The sequence below is a fragment of the Entelurus aequoreus genome, linkage group LG12, assembly GCF_033978785.1.
Source record: "Entelurus aequoreus isolate RoL-2023_Sb linkage group LG12, RoL_Eaeq_v1.1, whole genome shotgun sequence".
Taxonomy (NCBI): Eukaryota; Metazoa; Chordata; class Actinopteri; order Syngnathiformes; family Syngnathidae; genus Entelurus; species Entelurus aequoreus.
Genome location: NC_084742.1, coordinates 61,254,157 through 61,269,156, shown reverse-complemented (window position 1 = coordinate 61,269,156; position 15,000 = coordinate 61,254,157). Strand labels below are relative to the sequence as shown.

General features: G+C 38.5%; 1 protein-coding gene across 2 annotated transcripts in view; it reads right to left on the bottom strand.

Annotated features, from left to right (window-relative positions):
- camk1da (calcium/calmodulin-dependent protein kinase 1Da) overlaps positions 1 to 15,000 on the bottom strand; it is a 135,143-nt gene that overhangs the window by 107,220 nt on the left and 12,923 nt on the right. The window contains exon 1 of one of the 2 annotated variants that reach the window (XM_062066350.1): positions 13,248 to 13,265. The exons of the other annotated variant lie outside the window; for it this stretch is intronic. Within the exon in view, the coding sequence (XP_061922334.1) occupies positions 13,248 to 13,261 (14 nt within the window). The 5' untranslated portion in view covers positions 13,262 to 13,265. Of the gene's footprint in view, positions 1 to 13,247; positions 13,266 to 15,000 lie in introns of those variants that run through there. 2 annotated transcript variants of the gene reach the window in all.

The following is a 15,000-nucleotide window of genomic DNA, read 5'->3' as shown; positions in this document are numbered from 1 at the left end:
TAACAACATCACCTGTAACAACATCACTCTGTAACAACATCACCTGTTACAACATCACTCTGTAACAACATCACTCTGTAACATCACTCTGTAACAACATCACCTGTAACAACATAACTCTGTAACAACATCCCTCTGTAACATCATCACCTGTAACATCACTCTGTAACAACATCACTCTGTAACATCATCACCTGTAACAACATCACCTGTAACAACATCACCTGTAACAACATCACCTGTAACAACATCACCTGTAACAACATCACTCTGTAACAACATCACCTGTAACAACATCACCTGTAACAACATCACTCTGTAACAACATCACCTGTAACAACATCACTCTGTAACAACATCACCTGTAACAACATCACTCTGTAACAACATCACTCTGTAACAACATCACCTGTAACAACATCACTCTGTAACAACATCACTCTGTAACAACATCACCTGTAACAACATCACCTGTAACAACATCACTCTGTAACAACATCACCTGTAACAACATCACTCTGTAACAACATCACCTGTTACAACATCACCTGTAACAACATCACTCTGCAACAACATCACCTGTAACAACATCACCTGTAACAACATCACTCTGTAACATCACCTGTAACAACATCACCTGTAACAACATCACTCTGTAACAACATCACCTTTAACAACATCACCTGTAACAACATCACCTGTAACAACATCACTCTGTAACAACATCACCTGTAACAACATCACCCGTAGCAACATCACCCGTAACAACATCACTCTGTAACAACATCACCTGTTACAACATCACCTGTTACAACATCACCTGTAACAACATCACTCTGTAACAACATCACTCTGTAACAACATCACCTGTAACAACATCACTCTGTAACAACATCACTCTGTAACAACAACACCTGTAACAACATCACTTGTAACAACATCACCTGTAACAACATCACTCTGTAACAACATCACCTGTAACAACATCACCTGTAACAACATCACCTGTAACAACATCACTCTGTAACAACATCACCTGTTACATCACCTGTAACAACATCACTCGTAACAACATCACTCTGTAACATCACTCTGTAACAACATCACCTGTAACAACATCCCTCTGTAACATCATCACCTGTAACATCACTCTGTAACAACATCACTCTGTAACATCATCACCTGTAACAACATCACCTGTAACAACATCACTCTGTAACAACATCACCTGTAACAACATCACCTGTAACAACATCACCTGTAACAACATCACTCTGTAACAACATCAACTGTAACATCACTCTGTAACAACATCACCTGTAACAACATCACCTGTAACAACATCACCTGTAACAACATCACCTGTAACAACATCACTCTGTAACAACATCACCTGTAACAACATCACTCTGTAACAACATCACCTGTAACAACATCACCTGTAACAACATCACTCTGTAACAACATCACTCTGTAACAACATCACCTGTAACAACATCACCTGTAACAACATCACTCTGTAACAACATCACCTGTAACAACATCACCTGTAACAACATCACTCTGTAACAACATCACTCTGTAACAACATCACCTGTAACAACATCACCTGTAACAACATCACTCTGTTACAACATCACCTGTAACATCACCTGTAACAACATCACCTGTAACAACATCACTCTGTTACAACATCACCTGTAACAACATCACTCTGTAACAACATCACTCTGTAACAACATCACTCTGTAACAACATCACCTGTAACAACATCACTCTGTAACAACATCACATGTTACAACATCACCTGTAACATCCCTCTGTAACAACATCACCTGTAACAACATCACCTGTAACAACATCACTCTGTAACAACATCACCTGTAACAACATCACCTGTAACAACATCACTCTGTAACAACATCACCTGTAACAACATCACCTGTAACAACATCACTCTGTAACAACATCACCTGTAATAACATCCCTCTGTAACAACATCACCTGTAACAACATCACCTGTAACAACATCACTCTGTAACAACATCACCTGTTACAACATCACCTGTAACAACATCACTCTGTAACAACATCACCTGTAACAACATCACCTGTAACAACATCACTCTGTAACATCATCACTCTGTAACATCATCACCTGTAACAACATCACCTGTAACAACATCACCTGTAACATCACTCTGTAACATCATCACTCTGTAACAACATCACCTGTAACTACATCACTCTGTAACAACATCACTCTGTAACAACATCATCTGTAACATCACCTGTAACAACATCACTCTGTAACAACATCACCTGTAACATCATCACCTGTAACAACATCACTCTGTGCTGAAAAGTGTGGGTAAAAGTGGTGATGTCGGCCATATCTGCTGTCAGTGTTGACGGAGTAATAAAGTGGTTGCATCCTTCCTGACCTCATAAATGTCAGACTATTGCCATAAGGCAGGGGTGTCAAACTCAAATACAGAGTGGGCCAAAATGTAAAAGTGAACAAAGCCGCGGGCCAAGCTTGAACAAATGAACCTTTTAACAGGGACCCAAACAAGTTTTGCATTGAATATTGAACAAGCAAGGCTTATATAACTTTATAGTGACATGCAAAATACAGTTTCAAATAATAATAATAATAATAATTAAAAAATATCAATGGCATATCAAATACAATTTAAATAAAAATGGAACGCCTCTTTTCTATTTGCAGCCTTCTGAGGTAAATATCAACATGAACTTTTTCCACAGGCTAATAAATGTGAAAATAAAATAATGAATAAATCAACCATTCAGGACTTGAAACTGCTCAGTTTGCAACACACTGATCCTTGCCATAAAGCATGGGTGTCAAACTCTGGCCCGCGGGACAAATTTGGCCGTGTAATTTCACTTGGCCCTTGAGGCGATATCAAATTAACACTAGAGCTGGCCCGCCGATTATATACAGCGGCGGTGCCGTGGTAACACCGCATTCACCGCTAATTCTCATACTTGCCAACCCTTCTGGGAGACTCCCAAACTTCAGTGCCCCTCCTAAATATCGTCACGTCTGCTTTTCAGCCAGTCCAACCAGTGCTGGCCCAGTCACATAAAATGTGCGGCTTCTGCACGCACACACAATTGAATGCAAGGCATACTTCATCAACAGCCATACAGGTCACACTGAGGGTAACCGTATAAACAAGTTTAACACTGTTACAAATATACGCCACACTGGGAATCCACACCAAACAAGAATGACAAACACATTTCGGGAGAACATCCGCACCGTAACACAACATAAACACAACAGAACAAATACCCAGAATCCTTTGCAGCACTAACTCTTCCCTCTTCCCGGACGCTACAAGGTGCGTGGGGGGGTGTTTGGTGGTAGCGGGGGGTGTATTTTGTAGAGTCCCGGAAGAGTTAGTGCTGCAAAGGGTTCTGGGTATTTGTTTTGTTGTGTTTATGTTGTGTTACGGTGCGGATGTTCTTCCAAAATGTGTTTGTCATTCTTGTTTGGTGTGGATTCACAGTGTGGCGTATATTTGTAACAGTGTTAAAGTTATTTATACGGGCACCCTCAGTGTAACCTGTATCACTGTTGATCAACTGTGCGTTGCATTCACGTGTGTGTGCGTACAGAAGCCGCACATGTCTTGTGTCTGGGCCGGCACTTTGTTAGAATGGATGAAAAGCGGACGTTAAAGGCAGTGCCTGTAAGGCACACCCCCAAGACTGTGGTGGACTACGAGATATAATGACTGATGAACACCTTGGTTGGATAATGAAGGTTGTCTCAGCTCAAAGCCTGAGCCCCGACATTAATGAACTAGCATCCCAGAAAAGATGGCAGTTATCTGGCCTGGGCACATCAGATTAGATCAGTGTGTTGCAAACTGAGCAGTTTCAAGTCCTGAATGGTTGGTTTATTCATTGTTATTTTATTTTCTAATTTATTAGCCTGTGGAAAAAGTTAATGTTGATATTTACCTCAGAAGGCTGCAAATAGAAAAAAGGCATTCCATTTTTATTTAAATTGTATTTGATATGCCATTGATATTTTTTAATTATTATTATTATTATTTGAAACTGTATTTTGCATGTCACTATAAAGTTATATAAGCCTTGCTTGTTCACTTTTACATTTTGGCCCACTCTGTGTTTGAGTTTGACACCCCTGCCATAAAGTGTCATGAATCTTCAGCCTTGATGAAGTGGTTAGGAAAAGGAGCTGAAGGTCACGTGCACAGCAAGATAAAAGCTGTCATGTATTCAGGGCCGGCCCGTGGCCTAGGCCGTATAGGCAAATGCTAAGGGCGCCGTCCATCAGGGGGCGCCACGCCAGTGCCACAAATGTTGGAGGAAAAAAAAAAAAGTTGGTACTATTATTTCTAAATACATAAAATAATCCCACGTTAATTAAAATGCAAAGTAAAGCCTATTTAATAGAAATATTATTTGTTACAACATTACGCCCCCCCATCCCCCCGCACGGTGCGCCCCCTCCCTTCCCGTATCATGACTCTTTTTGGACGTCACCACATCAAAAAATCAACACAAGATGTCAAAACGGCCAAAACTGTCAGGTGCCCAGGGAAGAAAAAAGAGAAAAGAAGAGGAGAAACGAGAAAAAGACAGAGGTAGCAGTGAGGTAACGTTAGCCTACATTAAATTATTTGTCTGTTACAGAATGTGATAGTAACCTGGCTTTTTAGCATTAAGCTAATGTTACATGATTCGGCAATTGCTAATCAATAAATAGCTAGTTCTGTTTTAACGTCGGGTTAATATTGTGGAGGGGGCTAAATTGTCTTGGAAAATAATAATGTAACGTTAGGTAATTACAGTACTCCCTGGTGTACAGTCATTTGTAAGTCATTCTAGTTAATGCAATATTAAAAAGCACAAATGGAGAACTCTGTAGGATCCCCTTTTTTTGTAATATAGTTGTTAAAGTCATACTGGTTTGATATCTTCTTTTGTGCAGTGCCTTATTTATATTGTATTCTTAATTTATTTTATGCAACTTGTTGACACGTTTTATTTTGTGTTTATGTATGTAAAAAATATTGTATTTCATATATTCATTTTTTATTTTTTGTATTCATTTATTCATCCATATTTTTTTTTATCTTGTTAACTATTCTGATTGTTAATTTGCTTTCTTTAAGTAAAAAAAAAGGTCAAAGACAAAGCTATTCGGTTTCTTGTGCACTTCACTGCCGATGTGGGGGGGCGCCACCTAAAATCTTGCCTAGGGCGCCAGATTGGTTAGGGCCGGGCCTGCATGTATTTGACATCATTGGACACTCACTCCTGCACTCCTCATACCATGAATTGATTAACGTGGACCCCGACTTAAACAAGTGTAAAAACTTATTGGGGTGTTACCATTTAGTGGTCAATTGTACAGAATATGTACTGTACTGTGCAATCTACTAATAAAAGTTTCAATCAATCAATCAATCCTGACCTTCTTCTGCCTACAATCTCCTCTGAAATGGTGAAGAGCGCCTCTGCTGGTCACCGCCTAGCAATGCACTCCATTCAATATATTGATGACTACACACACCCCAGCAAAGTATTTCCACTGTATATCAATTATTATTTATATATCTCATATATCATATTCATAAATACATCATATGTATAAGCTATATATGTGTGTATATATATATATATATATATTACATATATATATATACAGTATGTGTATATATACCGCTACATCTGTGACTCACACACACACACACATATATACACACACACACACACACATATACATATATATATATATATATATATATATATATATATATATATATATATATATATATATATATATATATATATATATATATACTGTATATGTGTGTGTGTGTGTGTGTGTGTATATACAGTGTTGGCGTTAACTCACTTTTTGTGTCTTTTTACGCATTGAAATTCCGGAAGGTCACGAAATTCCGGAAGTCCGCATCCTTTCTGATTTCATTATTAATTATTGGCCCACTTCAAAGTAATGCACTTTCCTGTACAATTTCTTAAATTTTGATTTGCCGAAAGTTTTATGGATCACAAATACTGCATTTGCGGTATTAGGACTCCCGTGTGTTTTATATATATATATATATATATATATATATATCAGTGGAGGCTCCTCCATAGAGGTGGAGGAGGCCTGGCCTCCCCAATAATTTGAGAGAAGAGAGAGATTTAAAAAAAACAATAAATATATTTATTTTATTTATTTATTTTAACAAAAAACATATTTTTTATTTTTTATATTCATATTATTTTAGTTTTGTTCATAAATCTAAATGTTCCCATGGCTAAAACCCAATATTGCAATTGTAAAGCAACAGGCCAGATTTCCCTATCAGTTTGTATTAAGGGAGGCCAGGCCTCCCCTAGGAAATTAGCTTCTCATAGAAGTCAATGTAATGCATGCTTTTTCATGCCAATATGTGATTGGCCAGATCACTGAAAATGGGTGGGCAACGGAGGCCTGGCCTCACCATGCATTGTGTCCAGGGCTGAAAGATTGACATTTTCTTCGTCCAATCACATGCTACTGGTTCATTTGGAATCAATCCTTTCCTTTCCTAATCAACACAGAAGCCATTTTGAGAATTCGCCAGCCACTTCAGTCAAACAAACACTCGCCATAGTGGCTACGAGTGTCCTATCAACTTGTGCTTTTCAGGAAATTTAGAGAACACCCCTGGCTATCATCCGTGAAGTTTATAGCTCATATAGCCAAATACTTTTGCTTAAAACGACCTCGGAAGTCCTGTATTTCTCAGTAAATGAAGCCAGCACCAACCTGTGGAGTGGAGTCCAGGAGAGAGCATGCCGCCCCTCAGCTAAACCAGATGTGAGTTGAACTAATTAGATGTCTCTACCAGTGTTACACCACTAGTTCTCAGTAGTAATAACACTCCATTTTGTCTGTGTTTCTCAGCAGATAAAGCCAACTGGAACCATATTTTTACATATTTTATATTAAATATATTGAATAAAACTACATATGATAAAGAAAGTGTTATCTTATCTTTTTTATATGCTAAACTTGATTAAATTGGTGATTACATGTTGAAGCTGTAGAAGAATGAAAAATGTAAGCTAAACAAAATTGTTTTTAACTACATAATTAAAATTCCTGCCTTTTACACATGTTCACTTGGCGTTTATATAACATCCAAATGTCATTTCTCAGCTTAATTATCAGGCAGGCTCATAGACTTACAGCAATGTAATTTCTTCAGGAAGGCACAAGGCTAAGCTCTGCACAATGAATTGCATCAGCAAGAACTTTCTGACTGTAGCTTACACTCCAAATAGTATGCCTTTGGCCAGCACAAAGACAGATAAGAGAACAGGGAACATTCCATCGCGAGTGAAGTGAGCAAGCGGAAAAAAATGGCCTCCTCAATTCTGGAAGTCACCAGCCTCCACTGATATATATATATATATATATATATATATATATATATATATATATATATATATATATATATATATATATATATATATATATATATATATATACTGTTACAACTACAAATATATAAATTACATTGCATCGAATGCATGTTTGAAATAAACTGAAAGTAATTTCCCATAAGTCATTGACTATTTGTGTAAAGATTAGACAACTCTGAGGCTACCTGTATTATTACATGTATGTTGGCATGTCATCCTATCAATATTGAACTCAACCAATAGGGGGCGCTACACTTCTGCTCCCAGCTGTGTGGCAGTGGGACGGAACAATGCTATTCTTGATTGACTTGCTTCAAAAGCCTGATTGTTTGCAGCGATCATTTACTTAGCATACAGCTACATGATAATTTACTTAGCATGCAGCTACATGATAATTTACTTAGCATGCAGCTACATGATCATTAAGTGAGCATGCATCTACATGATAATTTACTTAGCATGCAGCTACATGATCATTAAGTTAGCATGCAGCTACATGATCATTGAGTTAACATGCAGCTACATGATCATTAAGTTAGCATGCAGCTACATGATAATTTACTTAGCATGCAGCTACATGATCATTAAGTTAGCATGCAGCTACATGATCATTGAGTTAGCATGCAGCTATATGATCATTAAGTTAGCATGCAGCTAGATGATAATTTACTTAGCATGCAGCTACATGATAATTTACTTAGCATGCAGCTACATGACCATTAAGTTAGCATGCAGCTACATGATCATTAAGTTAGCATGCAGCTACATGATCATTAAGTTAGCATGCAGCTCATGATCATTAAGTTAGCATGCAGCTACATGATCATTGAGTTAGCATGCAGCTACATGATCATTAAGTTAGCATGCAGCTACATGATAATTTACTTAGCATGCAGCTACATGATAATTTACTTAGCATGCAGCTACATGATCATTAAGTTAGCATGCAGCTACATGATAATTTACTTAGCATGCAGCTACATGATCATTAAGTTAGCATGCAGCTACATGATAATTTACTTAGCATGCAGCTACATGATAATTTACTTAGCATGCAGCTACATGATCATTAAGTTAGCATGCAGCTACATGATCATTAAGTTAGCATGCAGCTACATGATCATTAAGTTAGCATGCAGCTACATGATCATTTACTTAGCATGCAGCTACATGATAATTTACTTAGCATGCATCTACATGATCATTAAGTTAGCATGCAGCTACATGATCATTTACTTAGCATGCAGCTACATGATAATTTACTTAGCATGCAGCTACATGATCATTAAGTTAGCATGCAGCTACATGATCATTGAGTTAGCATGCAGCTACATGATCATTAAGTTAGCATGCAGCTACATGATCATTAAGTTAGCATGCAGCTACATGATAATTTACTTAGCATGCAGCTACATGATCATTAGCATGCAGCTACATGATCATTGAGTTAGCATGCAGCTACATGATCATTAAGTTAGCATGCAGCTACATGTCTGTTTCAAGGTTATGAAGGTGGTGGAACAAAAATTCCCTGGCCATGTACTGCAGATGCAGTGTGAATATGAATGCAATACAGTATTTGCCCCCTGGAGCAATGTGCTTCTTCCTGCAACTGACAAATGAAGACAAAATGGTGTAATTGTCAATATTCTACATACAGTGCAACCTTCATTTACCAACTCAATTGCTTCTTGAGCATGATTAGCAAACTGAAATGTTTGTACAGTGAAGCAGAGTTCCCCATAATAATCAATGTAATCATGAAAAGTCTCTATTTTAGTAAAAAATCTGCACACTTTGTAGACAATGATATATATATATATATATATATATATATATATATATATATATATATATATATATATATATATATATATATATATATATATATATATATATATATTCATACACACAAACACACACACACACACACAAATACACACACACGTAGACATATATACATGTACATATACTGTATGTAGATATACACACACAAATGTATACACATATATATATACTCAAATATATATATATATATTAGGGGTGTAACGGTACACAAACATATTGGTTCGGTACGTACCTCGGTTTAGAGGTCACGGTTCGGTTCATTTTCGGTACAGTCAGAAAACAAAATATTAATTTTTTGGGTTATTTATTGACCAAATTTGCAAAATCTTCCACCAAAATTATTTTTCTTAGTTGTAATATTTGATGTGAAGTAATGGGAACCTTGGATAGGTCAATAATTCATAATAACATTGATTTTGATTCAATATTATGTTTTGAGCAATGACAGTTTGAAAGAAAAAAAAACAGCTTTGTTTTATTAGTCAACATTGCAACTCTTTCTAAATTACATTTCACCTTTAAGCTTTTTTACTTCACTTTTGTTATGTTTTTCTTTATTTGAATAGTATTTTTAGAATGTGCCGTGGGCCTTTAAAACATTAGCAGTGGGCCGCAAATGGCCTCCGGGGCACACTTTTGACACCCCTGCTATAGATAATAAAAAATTAAATGTGATAAATCTATGGATAAAAAGCAGAGCCTGGCGACGCATGCGCGTTTATCATAACTCTCTCTCTCTCTCTCTGCCCCTCCCTCACCAATGCTGCTGTTTGTTTTGTTTTTAACCCCTTCTTAACCCTGAACGTACATTGAAAATACATGCAACCCTAACTCAAAATGCAGGGGCTGTCCGGGCAGAATTTCTTAAATGCCTCCAATGTCCGGCATTTTGAGCATTGTTTACACATCGTGCAGTACGCTACTTAATATGTCCGTGTGGAAACTCGTTCGGTACACCTCCGCACCGAACCGAAACCCCCGTACTGAAACGGTTGAATACAAATACACGTACCGTTACACCCCAAATATATATATATATATAACACACATACATACATACATATGTATATATTAGGGTTGTGTTAGTATAGTACCGCGATACTAATGAATCATATTCGGTACTATACCGCTTCTGAGAAGTACTGGTGTGACACACACCCTGTTGGAAAGATTCCCTCAGCACAATTTCCACATCTTTACTGCCTTCATTTATTACATCCTCAGATTAGCTGTCCAAATATTTAGTCATGCACGAGGTTGCCATGGTAACGACCTATCCAATAGTCAACCATGGCTTCTTTTTATTTTAAACACACACACACACACACACACACACACACACACACACACACACACACACACACACACACACACACTGATAGTGTAAAAGTATATATTTATGCAGACACACTAATGCTAAGCACTGCACTTAACATCCACACCTGGGAGGCTTCTTCTGTATTAAAGCACACCTACTTTCTCACAGTCCACTGACATCATTCACAGTGTGTGTGTGTGTGTGTGTGTGCGTGCGTGCGTGTATGTGTGTGCGATTATGTGCCGCTTGTCCAGTACAGAAGTCAAATGATGCCATTATTCCAAAGAGAATATAACATTGATGTGATGTCAGGTTTAAAGTTGGACAAGCACGAGAGGACAATGGGTGGACAAAAAAAGCAAAATGTGACCCAAATGATGACAGCAGCTATAGAAATATGCTTCCATGCTGCACCTCTCACCCACACACATCAAAGACCCCCACCCTCCACCCTCTCCCCCCCGACACATTTGACAGACATGAAGCGTGGGCCCAGTAAGGTCGGGGACTGAAGCACGCTAATGTTTACCATGGCTCTTATTAGGTCTTATCCAAGGTGACTTCAAGTTCCATCCATCCATCCATACATCTTCTTCCACTTATCCAAGGTCAGGTCGCGGGGGCAGCAGCCTAAGCAGGGAAGCCCAGACTTCCCTCTCCCCAGCCACTTGGTCCAGCTCCTCCCGGGGGATCCCGAGGCGTTCCCAGGCCAGCCGGGAGACATAGTCTTCCCAACGTGTCCTGGGTCTTCCCCGTGGCCTCCTACCGGTCGGACGTGCCCTAAACACCTCCCTAGGGAGGCGTTCGGGTGGCATCTTCACCAGATGCCCGAACTACCTTGTGACTGTTTGACCTTAAACTTCCTTACAAGGCGTGCTCTAGTGATGGGTCCGGCAACACCGATGCATCGGCGCATGCGTCGAGCTCATAGAGCGATACCCTGTGTCGGTGCGCGTACCGCTTTTAGAAAGTCACGTGACCGATCATGAGCTGCTTTGGTCACGTGACCGATACACGAACTGTATTGCACTGACGCCTCCTCTGTGCCCCGTGAGCAACTTTCCCTCTAAGGTGCGCGCCTGCGCAATTGCGCACTGCTCAAGCGTCCTCTGCGCACAGCAAATATATGCCGCGCACCAAATCAAACCCATCTGAATTCTAAACAAAATAAACACATTTATTCTGTGTAATTTCGAAATGCAACTTTGAGTGACAGTGACAACAAGCGGCCCTAACGGTGTTTTTCAACAACACGCATAACACTAAACCACTGGTGCGTTTATGGCCACACAAAAAGTCGGACAACTCAAACACCACACAAAGTTACACTATGACTCCTCAGTCATACGTGTGCTTATTTTTCTGTCATTTATTATTAATGTTAGTTTATTGATATTAATCATGGAATACTGTTACTAGAGAAAGATTACAGGAATGACGGCGTGGCGAAGTTGGTAGAGTGGCCGTGCCAGCAATTGGAGGGTTGCTGGTTACTAGGGTTCAATCCCCACCTTTTACCATCCTAGTCACGATACATGTTCACATTATTTATTGACTGTATCTAAAAAAGATAAAAAATACATTTTTATTTAAATGAAGATATGAAATAATCCTAAATGAAATACAATGACTTGGTTTATATTATTGTATATACTAGGTCAGGGGTCGGCAACCCAAAATGTTGAAAGAGCCATATTGGACCAAAAATACAAAAACAAATCTGTCTGGAGCCGCAAAAAATTAAAAGCCATATTACATGAGATATAAATGTAATTAAGGGGACTTAAAGGAAACTAAATGACCTCAAATATAGCTACAAATGAGGCATATGCAATATGTACATATAGCTAGCCTAAATAGCATGTTAGCATCGATTAGCTTGCAGTCACGCAGTGACCAAATATGTCTGATTAGCACTCCACACAAGTCAATAACATGAACAAAACTCACCACTCATGCCCAACGTTAAAAGTGTGGTGGACAAAATGAGATAGAAAAAGTGGCATAAAACACGTCCTAGAAAGTCGGAGAAAGTTATACATGGACACAAACTATACGGCGAGTTCAAGGACCGCCAAAATGAGTAGGACAAAACGGTGCTCGCCAAATACTCGAATCAGTGAAGCATGTTTAATATAAACAGTGTGATTTATAACAATTAGGGAGGTTAATGTCATGTTTGTCCTCCCACAGAAAACATTCTGAAACAAAAAAATTGATTTTTTTCCCCTCATCTTTTTCCATTCTTCATACATTTTTGAAAAATCTCCAGAGAGCCACTAGGGCGGCGCTAAAGAGCCGCATGCGGCTCTAGAGCCGCGGGTTGCCGACCCCCGTACCAGGTCATAAAATCAGTGTCAGTTGAGTCGGTCCATAGGTTGCCTGTAGGGATTTTTAATGTCCAGCAGATGTCAGTATTTAGTGACACAGTATCGACACAGTATCAATACAGTTTTGCAATGTGTCGAAACGCTTCATGAGGCCTCATCAACCCATCACTAGCGTGCACACTTGTTAGGAAGCTCAACATGGACAAACTGCAAACATTCAATCTTGTTAGTCAGTGAAAAGCATGCGCGCAACAAATTGTTACCTGTCACTCACCATGGCTCTGAACAGTTGACTAAAAGAGTCAGGGCGGGGCTGAGGGCTTTATATAGGTGAACACACCTGCATTCACTAATTATGCCTAATTTGGGTGGAACCATGACCTTCAAAAGCTGGGACATTTGAAAGTTGTGTTGTCTAAAGCCTGAATTTACTGTGTACAAAAATGACTGCTCTACACATGCAAAAGTACTATGTGAGTACTTTTTAGACATGTGATGGTTATTTATGGTGTCATTTACAAAATAACTGTTTTCTTAATTCCCCCTCTCAAATTGGTCCCAGCTAGTGGGCGGAGCTATGGGCTATTTAAGTTGGAAAATGCCATTTTTCTTACAGTCTGCTGTGTGTCACTGCCAGAGGAGGTTCTGTCCTGACCAGGAGTTTTGGTCTCCAGTAGGGATGTCCGATAATGGCTTTTTGCCGATATCCGATATTCCGATATTGTGCAACTCTTTAATTACCGATACCGATATCAACCGATATATATTAAGTCGTGGAATTAACACATTATTATGCCTAATTTGGACAACCAGGTATGGTGAAGATAAGGTACTTTTTAAAAAAATTAGTAAAATAAGATAAATAAATTAAAAACATTTTGTTCAATAAAAAAGAAAGTACAACAATATAAAAACAGTTACATAGAAACTAGTAATGAATGAAAATGAGTAAAATGAACTGTTAGAGGTTAGTACTATTAGTGGAGCAGCAGCACGCACAATCATGTGTGCTTACGGACTGTATCCCTTGCAGACTGTATTGATATATATTGATATATAATGTAGGAACCACAATATTAATAACAGAAAGAAACAACCCTCTTGTGTGAATGAGTGTAAATGGGGGAGGGAGGTTTTTTGGGTTGGTGCACTAATTGTAAGTGTATCTTGTGTTTTTTATGTTGATTTAATTTAAAAATAAAAAATTAAAAAAATAAAAACGATACCGATAATAAAAAAAAACGATACCGATAATTTCCGATATTACATTTTAACGCATATATCGGCCGATAATATCGGCAGGCCGATGTTATCGGACATCTCTAGTGATGAGTTGATGAGGCGTCATGAAGCGTTTCGACACATTGCAAAACTGTATTGATACTGTGTCACTAAATACTGACATCTGCTGGACATTAAAAATCCGTACAGGCAACCTATGGACCCACTCAACTGACACTGATTTTATAACCTAGTACAGGGGTCGGCAACCCGCGGCTCTAGAGCCGCATGCGGCTCTTTAGCGCCGCCCTAGTGGCTCTCTGGAGCTTTTTCAAAAATGTATGAAAAATGGAAAAAGATGAGGGGGAAAAAAATATATTTTTTGTTTTAATATGGTTTTCTGTAGGAAGACAAATATGACACAAACCTCCCTAATTGTTATAAAGCACACTGTTTATATTAAACATGCTTCACTGATTCCAGTATTTGGCGAGAGCCGTTTTGTCCTACTAATTTTGGCGGTCCTTGAACTCACCGTATAGTTTGTTTACATGTATAACTTTCTCCGACTTTCTAGGACGTGTTTTATGCAACTTTTTCTGTCTCATTTTGTCTACCAAACTTTTAAGGTTGCGAATGAAAGGTGAGTTTTGTTGATGTTATTGACTTGTGTGGAGTGCTAATCAGACATATTTGGTCACTGCATGACTGCAAGCTAACCGATGCTAACATGCTATTTAGGCTAGCGATATGTACATATTGCATCATTATGCCTCATTAGTAGGTATATTTGAG